Here is a 16,107-nt window from a genome sequence, read left to right on the forward strand (position 1 = left end):
TTAGAAGAATATTTGTGTTTATATTGCATTTTACTGATGTATTACTGCTGTCCCTTAGTTTTGTTACTCCTATTTTAAAACTCCAGGGTTCGCCACTGTATTGTATATAAATCATAAAATATTATTTACTGTAAAAACAAAATGTAGCATGAAATAATATTGAAAAGATTATGAGTCACCTGTTCTCGGTTCTAAAGACATTTTTACAAAGAATCCAATAATATATCTTAGAACTGAAAGGATATGGTAAAATGTTTTCAGAACAGAAAGTTATCATTAAATTGAAAAGGTTTAATTTGATCAACATAGTAATATGTGTTTGTGACTTATTAGGAATAAATTATATTGTCCTTGATTGTTACAAACTGGAAAAAGTCAGTTTTAAGCCGAAGAACGCCTTCTCTCTTATTCACATTTAAAAAAAAAAAAAAACAATTGTTACAAAACCCGGACGTTTGAAATTTTGCTCTCGAAAAAACACGGACAATGTAAAACACTAATTGCAAGTGAACTACAAGGAAATTGTGCGTCGTTTGTGCTCAAAACATGTATAGTATTCAGAATAAGATGTCTTTTGAACAGTCATGAATAAAACTATTATACTCACGAAATAACAGTAAGTTGATCTGATTGCATTGTAATATCCCTCGAAAAAACCTGATCTTCACTTGAAAAAAGTGGACCGATTCACTCGAAAAAAACACGATCTCAGCAGGACACTATACCTACTGTGACCACGGTCCATCTGATACACGTATAACTTCTTTATCTTTATCAAACTTCATTTTTTAAAGATTTGTAGAAGCCCAGATTATGAGAAAAGCTTTATGCTACATGTAATAAAAATATTGATTTTTAAAAGCGATTTATATAAACCTATAATTGTTTACATATATTACCCTTTTAAAAAAAATCCTTTTTACACTTGAGAGAAGTGAAGAGATATAAATGAACTTATAAATGGATTAACTTGGGTATTTTGTACACACGATATATCCTTTCCGTTAATGAATGATATCCAAGTTTATAAGACAAGTACATTTTTAAGAGAGGGCGGAAACCGGCAATACGATGCTCTCTTGTGATTTCTACGTAAATTACACTTCCTCATCAACAAAATGGCCGTTAGATAAGTCAACTACACATGTATACGAATATGTTGCTGGTTCTTTGCGCTTTGTTTTGTTGTATTACTAAATGTTTCGGTAAGTAAAAATATCTACCACGTGTGTTTTTCGTCGTATGCCTTTTATTCTGAATAGTTAAAGAAAAAGATGTATATTTTATCAGTCTTAGTGGATATTGACATAAACTCAAAAAGTTTGTGAAAATCTTAGCACCAAATTTTATATAACGTATTTATAAATACATGTATATGTATATACACATGACAACAGTTAATCCGGATGTACATGAATTGAAATACTTTTAATCGGACAAAACAAACACAAGTGGTGATCAAGTTAACACAACGTAGATTGACAATGTTAAAATTATAATGGAAAACGAAGTTTTTATTGTTGTATTTACTGAACAAAATAAAGCCATTATATTTGCAATGAATTTCAAACTGGCTTCTACTTGGGTATCCATTGCCTTAGAAGTTCTGGTAAATTTCACAATAGTCAAACCGGTATTAAAAAAAAAAAATAGTAACTTTAGTAAACAAATTTTATTTCATCTCAGCTTCTAGTAAGTGTTCTACGACTATAATCTTTCGGAACTGTTAACTAGATCCCTTACTTCTATTAAAGAACTATAGTTATTAATTTTTGTAATAAAGCATATGAAATAATGGAATTAACTATTTTTGGAGTTTCAATACTCTTTGGATGTTTTGGATAAATTACGTGCTCTTGGTGGTTCGTTCAATTGAGTTGACAGTTGAGATTTTTCGACTCTGTAGACTAACTCACAATGTTCGCTTATTTTTTTGAATGGTACTTTGAAAAATCTGGTTGCAGATTTATTTGCTGAAACTCATATAAAGCCCTTTTCTGTAATGAAAAAGGGAAATATGCTAGATATACTTACTGGAACTGTGATGAGCTGATCAAAGCTTTAAATTTTCTTTTTGAAAACATTTATGTACGTTTCGGCAATGAAGTTTATTGACAGGGTGTAGGTATTCCTATGTGCACCAATTGCGCCCCTTTAATAGCAGACTTGTTCCTGTATTGTTATGAATAACAGTTTATGGCTAAACTCAGTAAATATCCGTCTAAATTAAATTTTATTGATAAATTTAAAAACACTTACCATTACCTTGATGATATTTTTGCTTTAAATAATCAAAAAAATTCGAATTTTACTGCAGAAATTTACCCAAAGGAAATTACTTTAAATAAATCTAATACCAACAGCAATAATTGTCCTTTTCTAGATTTGGATATTTCAGTTTCAACTGGTGAATTATTAAGACAGGGATTTCGTCACCACAGACTAATAAAATACTTTTACCGAATTATTTCATAGATATAAATAATTGGTTAGGAAGTTTGGCTGTTTTTATCAAAAACGGGATATAACATTCTTATTTTTACGGTGATGTTGTTTATAAGGCCCGTAATATTAGATACGATCCATGTAAAATAATTCATCTTTTGAACAAACTTATTCTTAAAGGTTATCAATTTAACACAGTAGTAAAATATTTAAATATTATTTTTATTGGTACTAACATTGATTTTGTATTTGAAAAATTAAAACACAACTAAATATATATTGCTATATATGTACAGTTATGAGAACTCATTATCCTATATCTTATCGATATTGTTTACTTATATTTTGGCATTGCACAAGGTCATGCGTTTCTCAGACTATTTATGACGTCTTTACACTAAATCCGTCGGATTTGTACTGATAGATACTTTAGTCTGGGAGAACACGATTTATTTATTAGTTGCAATTGGCTCTGAACAAGCTTTTAGTAACTGCGAGTACTCTTATTTCGGTGCTTTGTTTCTATTGTTTTTAGGTTATAAAAATAAGGAGATGAGGTATGATTGCAAATAAGACAACTATCCACCAAAGTTCAAATAAAGTGGATGTAAGCAATTATAGGCAATCGTACGGCCTTCAACAATGAGAAAGACCCATACCGTATAGTCGGCTATAAAAGGCCCCGACATGAAAAATATGAAACAATTCAATTGAGAAAACTAACGGCCTAATTTATAACAAAACAGTTAACGAAAAACAAATATGACAGACATGAACCAAAGACAACCACTGAACTACAGGCTCCTGACTTGGGACAGGCACTTAAAGATTGTGGCGGGGTTAAACCTGTTTGTGAGCGCTCAACCCTCCCCCTAACCTGGGACAGTGGTGTAACAGCACAACATAAAAACAAACTATAAAGATCAGTTGAAAAAAAGGCTTTTTTTTCTGTAACGAAAAAGGAAAGTATGCTAGATACACTTACTGGAAATGTGAATATATGATTGAAGCTTTAAATTTTCTCCTGGACAACATATATGTACGTTTCGGCGATAAAGTGTATCGACAAGTAGTAGGTATTCCTATGGGCACTAACTGCGCCCCTTTAATAGCAGATTTAATCCTGTATTGCTATGAATCTCAGTTTATGACCAAACTCAGTAAAGACACGTCATTGTAACATTTGGTTGATACATTCAACAACACCTTCCGTTGTCTAGATGATATATTTTCGTTAAACAATCCAGAGTTCTCTAAATATACTACCGAAATTTACCCAATAGAACTTACTTTAACTAAATCTAACATAAACAGCAGTAGTTGTCCTTTTCTGGATTTGGACATTTCAATCTCTAAAGGAAAACTCCATACCAAAACTTACGAAAAAAGAGACGATTTTTCATTCCCTATTGTTAATTTTCCTTTTTTAGACGGCGATGTTCCTTTGGCTCCATCATACGGTGTTAATGTATCCCAACTCGTTTGTTATGCCCGTGTGTGTAGTGATGTCATAGATTTTAACGAACGTAATCAATGCATCACTGGTAAATTATTAAATCAGGGATTTCGTTACCATAAATTACGTAAAACTTTTGCTAAGTTCTTTCATAGATACAAAGATTTGATTAGTAAATTTGGCTGTTCTTGTAGAAAACTGATTAAAAACGGTATTTCACATCCTAAATTTTACGGTAATATTGTACTTAAAGCGCGGAAATCACTATGTGATCCGTGTAAACTCATCGAACCTTTAAACAAACTTATAAGTAAAGGTTATCTTACCAATGTTGTAATTAGATCTTTGAATATAGTTTACATTGGCACTAATATCGATTTTGTCATCAGCAAATTAAAACATAACTAAATTTGTATTCTTTTCAAACGGGATGTATAAAGACACACCCACGTTCGTTTTGGTCTATAAAGAGGTTAAACTCCTAACTATCCTACTGTCTGTCGATACATTTATTTTTGGCATTGCACTAGTCATGTCTTCTTTGACTGTCCATGACGTTAAAATACTAAATCCCTGGGATGTGTTTTAGTTGATTTTAGTCTCTGATGCATGATTTTTTATTATTAATTGTTTGGCTTTTAACTAGCTGTCAGTAACTGCGAGTACTCTCAAATCGTACTTTCTTGTTTATTTGACCTGTTGATACTAATTGTATTGCTTTTTTTTATATAGATTAGACCGTTGGTTTTCCCGTTTGAATGGTTTTACACTAGTAATTTTGGGGGCCCTTTATAGCTTACTGTTCGGTGTGAGCCAAGGCTCCGTGTTGAAGACCGTACTGTGACCTATAATGGTTTACTTTTATCAATTTTGACTTCGATGGAGAGTTGTCTCATTGGCACTCATACCACATCTTCTTATATCTATTAACTCATCAGATCGATACAAAGCAGAAAAACATCAAACATAAACACAGACCGAAGTTGTTTTTGTGACTGGTACTGATCTTTTGAGTTAAGCCAATTGCTACTGATTTTTACAGTTTGTTATTTTTCTGAACTTTTATACCACTGTACAGGGTTAGTGGAGGGTTGAGCGCTCACAAACAGGTTTAACCCGCCACATTCTTTATGTGCCTGTCACAAGTCAGGAGCCTGTAGTTCAGCGGTTGTCGTTAGTTCATGTCTGTCATATTTGTATTTCGTAAATTGTTGTTTTTCAATTTGGCCGTTGGTTTTCTCGTTTGAATTGTTTCATATTTTTCATGTCGGGGCCTTTTATAGCCGACTATACGTTATAGGTTTTCCTAATTGTTGAAGGCCGTACGGTTGCCTTTAATTGCTTATATCCACTTCATTTGAACTCTGGTGAAGAGTTGTCTAATTGGCAATCATACCACATCTCCTCGTTTTTATAAAGCTTGTTTTCCCTTGAGAATTTTAACTGTCTTTAATGCATTAGGTAAGTTTGACTTGCATGGTATATTTCAAGTATTTTCTATAAAAAAAAAATTATATTGTGGCAATTTTTCAAGTACTACGAATTTCCTATTTCCATCTCAAGCTTTTTCCATTTACAAGTATAACATTATGTCACATTTAGATGACGGTACATTGGCACTTGCACGTCGTACAGTTTATATTAACAGTGGATATGGAACGCCAGAGCTGTCTTATGTGGAACTCTGATATTACATTATGTTGTTTTATTATAATTACTTGATGATACTTTGTCTTTACATAATATTAGTTACATAGTGTGCTAGTGACCTAATACGGTATATATGGGGTCAGTAAATTCCATATGGGGTGAGAGCGAAGCTCGAATCCCTATTTGGAATTTAATGACCCCATATATACCGTATTACGTCACTAGCACACTATGTAACGAATTTATCTTACCGACTATCTTAACGTGTGATATTTAGACTTGTGACCTATCAAAATGAGCAAGTCTTCAATACCGTTAGCATTAAGAAACTACTTCCATTGATCATAAAAAAACAGATGCCAACAATAACAACTTGTTAGCTTTAAATGTGTTTTATGAATTTAATTCAATCTTCATCATCAATTTCTTCGTCTGTTGAAACCTTTAAGATTTTTTCTCAGTACCGTTTTGTTTTTATAAAGGGACGTAACACCACTACTAACCGTGTATTGAAATAAGCCCCGCCTCCCTACTAACCTAATATGGAATATACACGGTCTCCACGCGGACGCTCTCAACCAATCATATTCCTAGAAATGTAAAGGAGGTAAGATAATATTATATATGGTTTCGTATTGACTTGATATAGTTTTGTCATTACTTAATATGGTTCTGTCATTACTCGATATGGTTTCACCATTATTTATTTTAATGTGGTTGAGTCTTTAGGCAATGTGGTTTTAACGTTACTGGATGTGTATATGACTTAACGTAATGTAGTTGTTTCATTACATGATGTGGTTTTGTTATTTCGTAATGATGATTTGCCAATTCTTTATATGGCTTTAACATTACGTACTGATCTTTCAAAATTTGTCGATTTTACACTACATGATGTGTTTGTTTCAATATTTGATGTGGTCCTGTCATTCTTTGATCTGGTTATCACATTACTCGATGTGGTCATGTCATTCTTTGATGTGGTTATCACATTACTTGATGAGGTAAAACCACGTGACCAATTCGGAAAAACTAGTTCTATTTTTAAATAGATTTCCATGTTTTATGTGCCTTGGATGAGTGTGGCCATCCATCGAGTTAGAGTTCAAATTAAAGTTAGGGTTACTGTTCGAGTTAAACTTTGAGTTAGTCTTCGATTTCGAGTTAGAATTCAAGCCATTATTAGAATTAAAGTTCTAGTTAGCATTGAGTTTCGAGTTGAACTTCGAGTTTGAGTCACATTTAAAGGTAGAGTTCGAGTTACAATTCGACTTCAACTTTTGAGTCACCTTTTGAGGTAGAATTCGAATTAGACTCGAATTTGAGTCGCATTTAGATTAAGAATTCGAGTTGAAATTCGAGTTATCTAATATGAGTTCATATTTAAATTTTCTATCGCGGATTAAGGGCTTTTGCTAGGGCTTCCGAAAAGAGGGCTTAGGGGTATGCGTACAAAAGATAAACAATGTTACAGTATACAAAACACAACATAGAAATTGAAATAAAGTTAGATGTGGTGTGATTGCCAATGAGGCAACAATCTACCAGAGTTTAAATGCAGTGGATGTAAGCAATCAAAGACAACCGTACATCCTTCAACACACCGTATAGTCGGATACAAAAGGCCACCGCGTGAAAATGTGAAACAATTCAAACGAGAAAACTAACGGTCTAATTTATAACTAAACAATCTACGAAAAACAAATATGACACACATGAAACAACGACAACCATTGAACTACAATCTCCTGACTTGGGGCAGGCACATAAAGAAAGTGCACATGGCGGAGTTTAACATGTATGTGAGCGCTATACCCTAACCTAACCTCGGACTGTAGTGTAACAGCACAACATAAGATAAAAATGTAAAAAAAAACAGTTTCAATTGGCTTAACTCAATAGATCGGTATGACTGGGTAATATAAATCCATCGGGGATGATCTCGGGTGCTCCGGAAGGGTTAGCAGATTCTGCTCAACGTGTGGCACCCGTCGTGTTATTCGTGAAAGTACAAACCCAGTGATTTGGTTTTATTTGGTAGTTCACATTCGAGGAAAAGATGACGGGATTGTGGTTACGACAACTGGAACATATCCGTCGTCACCTGTGAAACAGATATTCCAAAAAGTTTGTTTTTTCAATTAGTGCGAGGTATATCAGAGAATGCAATTTATAAAAATAAAAGATTGATATTCGTATATGTTCAAATGATCATACACGCTAAAAAAAATCGGAGAATTCTTAATTTAAAGAATTGATGCTTTGTCGCTTAGTCCGATGCCCCCATTTCCCTGTAACTTTAGTGTGAGTTGATTTAAAGTGACTCATTTGTTGACAATAAAGTACAAGTCTTTTGATTTGTGTCGAGCCTGCGACATTAATTTAGCGGCAGTGAGACACAACAAACCTATATTCCGTCATCGGTAGTGGCGTTGGCGTCTTCATTATTTAGATCGTTAGGTTTTTCGTTTGAATTGTTTTTACATTTTTCATTTCGGGACCTTTTATAGCTTACTATGTGGTATGGCTTTTGCTCATTGTTGAGGACCATACAGTCACATATAGTTGTTAACTTCTACGTCATTTGGTATGTGGTTGAGAGTTGTCTCATTGGCAATCATACCACATTTTCATATTTTTTTTTTTGCATTGAATATTACCGAATGATTAAACTTGACATGATAAATTTGTAAACCTACATGAATTGTTATTAAATTTGTATAGGAGTTATTCTTCAAGATCAAGATAAAGCATCTTCAGAAAAACATTTTTTTTTAAATTTTGTTTGTATCGATAAATGAACAGTCAACATTACGCTTTTACACTGACAGCAGCAATATCAGGCGAGACACAGGGTTCCGTGGAATCTTTTACGACTCTTTTACGAATTTATTATAATACTGCTTTCATTTGGGAACTAAGGAAAAAAACGGCAGGACCAAGTGGTTTGGGGATAACCCCCTTATGTCCGAAATACTGTTAATTTTTAGTACTTTTTTCTTATTTTTGTCTGTCGTTCCCCTTTTTCATATCAAATACGTCTGAACAACAACTCTTTAACCTCAATGGATAGTGATATTCATCCAAAGCAAATTATACGAACGACATATGGAAATCGGTTTAAAAATAGAACATATGTTTTTCCGAAATGGTCACGTGGTTTTACCTCATCAAGTAATGTGATAATAACATCAAAGAATGACAGGACCACATCAAATACTGAAACAAACACATCATGTAGTGTAAAATCGTCAAATTTTGAAACGTCATTACGTAATGTTAAAGCCATATAAAGAATTGGCAAATCATCATTACGAAATAACAAAACCACATCATGTAATGAAACAACTACATTACGTAAAGTCCCATACACATCAAGTTCTTTTAAAACCACATTGCCTCATGACACAACCACATTAAATAATGATGAAACCACATCGAGTAATGACAAAACTATATTAAGTAATGACAAAACTATATCAAGTCAATACGAAACCATATTGTGTAATATCGAAATATCATTAAGTAATGACTATTCCATATTGAGTTATATCAAAACATCATTACGTAATGTCAAAACCATATTATGTAAAGACAAAATATCATCAAGTAATGATAAAACAACATTATATAAATAACACATAGCTGAGAGGGTGATAGAGCAGATTGTTACCCTGAGAAAACATTGTCAACTGAGGCGAAGCCAAGGTTGACAATGTCTTTTCGAGGGGTAACAATCTGCTCTATCACCCTCTCAGATATGTGTTACTTAATTTATTATACTGAATGTTCTGGTAATACTGTCGATTAAATTTCAAATTCAAAGTAATAAACTATGACGTCTTGTACATAACAGCCATCCGTATTTAATAAAGCGCACACTTGATCAAGCGTCTCCGTGAAGGGTAATAGAGTATTTGCCATAGGATAGAGTCGTATTTAATAAAGCGCACACTTGATCAAGCGTCTTCGTGAAGAGTAATAGAGTATTTACCATAGAATAGAGTAAATTAACAACCTCGTATAAGCCAATCAAAATATTGAGTTTTTACGTGAAGTATAATAAAACGTAATATCAGAGTTCCACATAAGACAGCTGTGGCGTTCCATAAGTGGATGTTATGTGTTAGTAATTTGTGACATTTTAAGTTTTGTTTTTAAAGATGAATTCCCTGATAATTTGTGACATTTTTCGTTTTCAATTATATTCGTTTATACATGCATACTGATCAGTGTTTAAACTTTGTTTAAAAATAATCTGGTACAGGAATTTGTTTTATCAACGAAAGGTATATTGAGCATTTGAAATGATCTTTTTAAGAGGTAAGAACAATTTTCCTGTATTTGTTTCACTCACAGGGTCAAAATCTGAAAGTCGTCAAATCTCTTTGTGGAAGCGTAACATGTTGTTGAAGGCAATTTGATAGTAAATCACAAATTTTACATGCTTTTGTCAAATTTTGCATCGAAGGGCTTCGATAACCAAAATGAATTAATTTGTATTCGAAAAATCTTTACGTCCAACATAATCTGTTAAAATTTAGGTTTGGGGCGATCTCCAAGCGTTTATACGTTGGTGATCTGTTTAGAAACCATAATATTACCAGAACCTTTAAGTACACACATTGGCCTGTGATACTTCTGATTAAGATAAATATTGAGATATTTTTAAATGGCTCTGATGTGAAATTAATTCAGGGGAAATTGACCCTACCTCTTTTCAAGAAAACTTATGAAATATAAAAATTCTATAAAGTTTATGTTAGATATTTTTTTAACGGAAATGATTAATTTGCATCTTTCCATAGTGAGTTATTCAATTTAAACATCAAGCACACTTACAATATAATGAATAATGTTTCTGTTCTTAGTCTGGAGCCTGTAACTGATTGTCAGCATTGCTTATTCTTTTGATTCAAACTAGAATCATATCCAAAGGGCATTGCTTATCAAAATGAGGTGTCGTGATTGGAACCCGTCATAATATTTGTACAAAAATCGAAGTAAATAAGCTTGAAATCCTCTTTCTTTCCAGGTTGAAACCATTCTAGATGGCACATCCACTAAACCCCCTTTTTCTTAATTTCTACATGCCCGCTTAGTGCATATAATGTCAAAGACTAACATATAATATTTTCTGCTGTACTTTATTGTCAACAACTATATACAATTTAATCATTATCTAAACTCATCATTTGCTCATTAGGAGTTTCAGAGCCAAGCAAATTAGAACAGTGCAGTCACTGAAGCAGACATGTACATTTCTGTCAAATACAAAAATAAAAGCCTCGTTGCTTTTCATGCTTTTAATTCCTTATTTAATGAATGATTTATTTTCGAAAAGAACGTCAAACATAGATAAAATGTAAAATTATGTAATTATGTGTTTAAACCGGATGTGACCTTGAGAGGTCATACCGGTGTTATGTTGCCGCAGAAATTCTGCTCACGTCCTTTGCGCTTATGACTGATAACCGAACGTATTTCGTATAAATACGCGGATATTATCGAGTGCAAAATAACATTCCTTATCGCTGGTTATAAATTCATTTCTTCAATGAATACTCATGAAAATATTTTTTAAGAACATAAATAAATAATATGAAAATGTTTTGTTGTGAGAAATATATATATATAAGTAAAAAAATCATTAATATCTATGCACACGTACCGAAAAATTGTATTTGCGGATGAATATCTCGAAAACGCATTCCAACAACAGCGTGAAAATATTTTTTAAGAACATAGATAAATGATATGAAAAAGTTTTGTCGTGAGAAATATATATATCAGTAACAAATCATGAATACCGAAAATTTGTGTTAACGCATGTGGAAGAATATCTCGAGAGATGATTTGCTATATATATAACTATTATACAAATATTAATATAATATATAACAACAAACCAGATTATACTGATAACAAATGATTATATCACTACAATATAATAATTATTACGGTGAGGTTGAATTCCCTGTCATTTAGTCATCATCCATACAGGAACTTGTCTCAGAAAAAAAATATCTATGTACCTTAACCTAACTTTCAGGTAAAGAGATATGATTTTTTTCTGAGACAAGTGCCTGTGACCATCCACCATAACTTGCTGTCATCCGATGTTCAGTACTTTGATTATTATACCTAGAGTTGGAATATATTGCATTGACCTGGTTTGTCTGTGGGTTTGTCCGTTCGTCCAATAAATATTTCCGTCACAGTTTTTCGTGTATGTTGATATATCCTTATATTAACTTCCACACATATTATTAAACAATTTCATTTGTTCAGAAAGAGATGCCCTGAACACACTGCTGAATGCCTTGAGCAGACTCGACACCCCCTGCAGACCAATTTTGTGTTAAGCCACCAATAAAGTCTGCCTTTAATAAATTTGTTCTGCCATTTTTGTACTTATTAATTGTGAAGTAATTGCAGGTCTCCCAATTTATGCAAGGTATAACAAATTGACAAATAATTACATGTAGATGACCATTAGTCCAAAAGAAGGCGTCACAGCAAAAAAATTAAATTAGCTTATTAATTGTGAAGTAATTGCAGGTCTCACCATTTATGCAAGGTATAACAAATTGACAAATAATTAGATGACCATTAGTCCAAAGGAAGGCGTCACAGAAAAAAAAAATAGCATTTCAACATGTTCAAGACGTCATAACTATTTGGCCTAGATGACCATCTGATATTTTGGGGGGGGGCCAGAAGGAAATTTTGCAGATTGACTATTCACTTTCATCTGTTGCTATACGCATGTTTATTTTATTTAGTGGATACGATATTCATTTTCAAAATCCTCCTCCTCAAAATCAAATGGTAATCCCCTTTCCTTTCAACTTTATACCTACATGTACTACCTCTGTACCTTTGTCTTCAGGTCTAATCCTTTTGCCCCCTGTTTTTGTTGCTCTCAAGCACATATATTAAGTTAAGCTTCTGCAGACCCCTCATATGGGATCTGGGAAATGTCCTACTATAGTGAGAATTTCTCCTCACAATTGATAGGGATTTTTGTTTGGGGGTTCAAACTTTTTAAACAGTATGTTCTAAGGGAGGTCATTATCATGTATGTCGTTCATAAAGTTAGGGGGGTGGGGGGTGCCAACAAACTTTTGTTATCATTATTTATGGTCAGATCATATGTTTTCGTACGTCATATGAATTCGTACTATGCATGTTTTTTCAATGGAAATTGTGACGTCACAATGCATTCTTAATAGCACGAAAACCCATGAGACGAGGATAAATCCGACTTAAGGTAGCTGGGGTGTCTTCCTCCATCTTCGATTTTGAAATAGCAGATAGCAATCGGTCTAGATCTTTAATGAAATGTGCAAATTTCGAGAGTAGTATGTAATTCATGTGTAAGACTAGTCATGTTAATATAGAAAATTATGTGTTTTATCATATTTTCGGCTGTATTTTACAAAAAACAGAATATTTTTGTTTGAATCACTTTTTTCCAAATTTGCCACATAAGGGTAGATAACTCAGATATAAGGGGACATAACTCAGATAAAGTAACTTTTATAATATAATGTGTTGTGAAGTTACCCATTTTATTATGTACCAAGAAAACGAGTCCGGTGACCCCATTTTTTCTTTTTCTTATCTAAAAGCATATTATTACAGCTATCTTCTCATATTTTATCTTAAAATTCTATGGTGTAGTTTTCTTTTTATCACACAAAATTGGATTTTCCATGCATAATCTATACAAAATGTGACAAATTTGCACAACCTGTAGCGTGTTAAAAAGCCCAGTGACCCATACTTTTGAATATATTTTTGAAAAAAGCATGACATAAACTACATTTTGACAAATTATTAAAAAATTCCATGGATTTTAATTTAGATCTACCTTAAAACATATCAAAAAGTCACCAGGTCACTGTTAAACAGTTAAATCTGACAGCCGGACAGGTTATTCCACTGGTCGGTCCACTGAGACACGACTTCACTGACGGCTAGAAATGTTTGCATATGTACTAATTCTTACCTTTTCTTTGATGCAAAATATCCAAAAGAAATGATAAAATGTCTAGCTGAGATACGATGGCCCAATTTTGAGCCTCCAATTTTGGGAGAAAATAAATAGACAACTCCATCAAATTTCACGGAGCTGAATTTCCGGATTATTTAAATCGAACGTTCCGGAAAATTTCTCAGGTGTCCCACACAAAGCAACGGTGTAAAGTTAAAAACATCAGTTCAGCGATACAGGCCTAATTTATATGTATGATTATGTGTTTCGTGTCAACCCCTATAACAAATTAAGTTTTCAAATAAAACACTTCCGCCCGCCATGAGCCAGTAAATTTTCTTTTTGTTATAAGAGTAGTTAACTAAGTTATAACATACTAGTATTAATACGCGCATCTGAATGTAAGTATGTAACAATGTACAAACTTTCAAGAACATTTAATGAAGCCTGTAGGAGAAGTTGAGTCCACGAAGTGGATCCCGAACAGTATAGAAGTTCAGGGTGGATAATTTCCAAAATACTTACTGGAGAAAAAACTTCATGATGCAAAATTGACACACTGTTTATTGCACAAAGTTTGGTTGAAATTGGACAATTGACTCAAAAGTTAAGTCGTACAGATGGGCAAACAGTCAGGCTTATTTCTATATACCACCAAAACTTTGTTTGATATTGAAATGTAAAAATTTGGTCTTTACCATTGCATGAAGCATGACACAATCTCTACATTTTACCAACTATGTTCGAATCACCGCCCAGGATTTTCATTTAAGATACTGAATACACTCGGCACGATGGCATCTCCATATCTTACATATGGGGGCATGATTGGTTGCTCTATGGATAGAGTTACTGATCGCCCTCCAGATTTATCTCATTGTTGTGTAACGTGTAACCAGTAAGGCGTTAATATCTTAAACGAACGTTCCAGTAAATACTTGGATTCAAGCTGTCCATAAACAATACGGCAATACCAAAAACCTATAACTATATATATATATATATATATATATATATATCTATGATATGTACAACGAACTAAAATGTACACAACACTGACTCTGTCGATATAAAGTAACAATGAACAATAATACATACAAGTATTATACAATCTAACAGCCTGCCCTCCAGATGGGACGGTCTGTCACTACAAGACAGTGCGGGCTGGTATAACCTGTCCTCCGAGTGGGACAGTCTGTCAGTTCCAGACAGTGCGGGCTGGTACAGTCTGATCTGTCCATTCGATCAACTTGTACGTTCACTTTGTACTGGTGTCCTCCGAATATTATAGCTCTTCTAGCACTTAATATAACCGCCGTACGCTTTGTTGATTTATGAACATTGACAGCTCATTGACAGCCCCGAGTGGCGTTCTCGTTCACTTATACACACAAGGGCGAATACAATATTTCCTGGATAGGCGTGTTCCCCTAACTGAACACGAGAATCCCTCAAAAACACTCCTATAACCTTTGACCCGGCCACTAACTTTCCCGCCAAACGTCTATTTCTGCGTAACGCTTTCTCAAGCATGTATCTTTAAACAATAAGATTCTTCGTATTTGTAACCTTAGCGATCAATAAACATTGCAGTTGCAAGGAGAACGCAGTTGTTCCATCGAACATTCGTACTGAATATGATTGAATTAATATCGTTGAACGTTAAGCAAAACAAAAAAAAAACAACGAACCAATCATCGAACGTAAAAGTCATGTTTTGCCTTTTAAGATAAGTATAAGCAGTATAAAAACATCACTGAAATTATTAAATGCCACAGAAAAAAGCAACAGTTGCAAAAGGTACTCTATGTCTTTGGTTTGACAATATGTGAAACCCCTTTCATTTAAGCCATATGACTGAAGATCCTGAATGCGATTACATGTCAGATTCAAAAAGTACGCACATAAAGCTGACATACTGTAAATAGGAGTATAGATTTAAGGACTATTTGAAAAAAAATAGTCTTCTAATGAAATCATAATGGGGATTGGTCAAGACTCTTACGTAAAACGTAGATGTGCCTAATACTTGGGTTGTTTTCGTTTTAGTTTGACCACTAGTGTTTCTGTTTTCTGATGTTAATTTATCTTTGCACTGACATATACCAAGTCTTTACTATTATATCTTTATCATTTTAGGTACACTTTGTCTTAAAGAATCTGTTCAAGTTTTGAACAAATGTTACTGGTTGACGCAAACAAACGGGTCATGGTATATGGGAAATTCAACTTGTTTTATAGATGGCGGCCAACCGTCTTCATTTAATGATACTGACACATATAAAGCCGTTATCAATGGTGTTGGTATAAATGGAAGGTACACATACTAAAATATATATAAAAACGTTTCCAGTGAAATTTTTATTATTTTGAAAAAATAATTGTACTAATGGAAATACATAAGATGCTGGAAATCTCTTTGACAAGATAATGTATCACTTCTTCATATGGATACTCTTCTATCACATTTAGTATTCAAATTTTGCCGAGAAAAACAGTGATAATATAAATCAATATACATCATGGTCTTTTTAGTAATTAAAGGAAACATTTACTT

At 33.3% G+C, this 16,107-nt stretch overlaps 1 protein-coding gene across 1 annotated transcript in view; it reads left to right on the top strand.

Annotated features, from left to right (window-relative positions):
- The first annotated feature begins 1,112 nt into the window (after positions 1-1,112).
- LOC127729859 (uncharacterized) overlaps positions 1,113-16,107 on the top strand; it is a 53,341-nt gene continuing 38,346 nt past the window's right edge. Inside the window, exons 1-2 of the mRNA XM_052237770.1 lie at positions 1,113-1,205; positions 15,690-15,867. Of these exons, the coding sequence (XP_052093730.1) occupies positions 1,145-1,205; positions 15,690-15,867 (239 nt within the window). The 5' untranslated portion in view covers positions 1,113-1,144. The remainder of the gene's footprint in view (positions 1,206-15,689; positions 15,868-16,107) is intronic.

Source organism: Mytilus californianus, unplaced genomic scaffold (genome assembly GCF_021869535.1).
Source record: "Mytilus californianus isolate M0D057914Y unplaced genomic scaffold, xbMytCali1.0.p SCAF_2, whole genome shotgun sequence".
In the NCBI taxonomy this organism is placed as follows: Eukaryota; Metazoa; Mollusca; class Bivalvia; order Mytilida; family Mytilidae; genus Mytilus; species Mytilus californianus.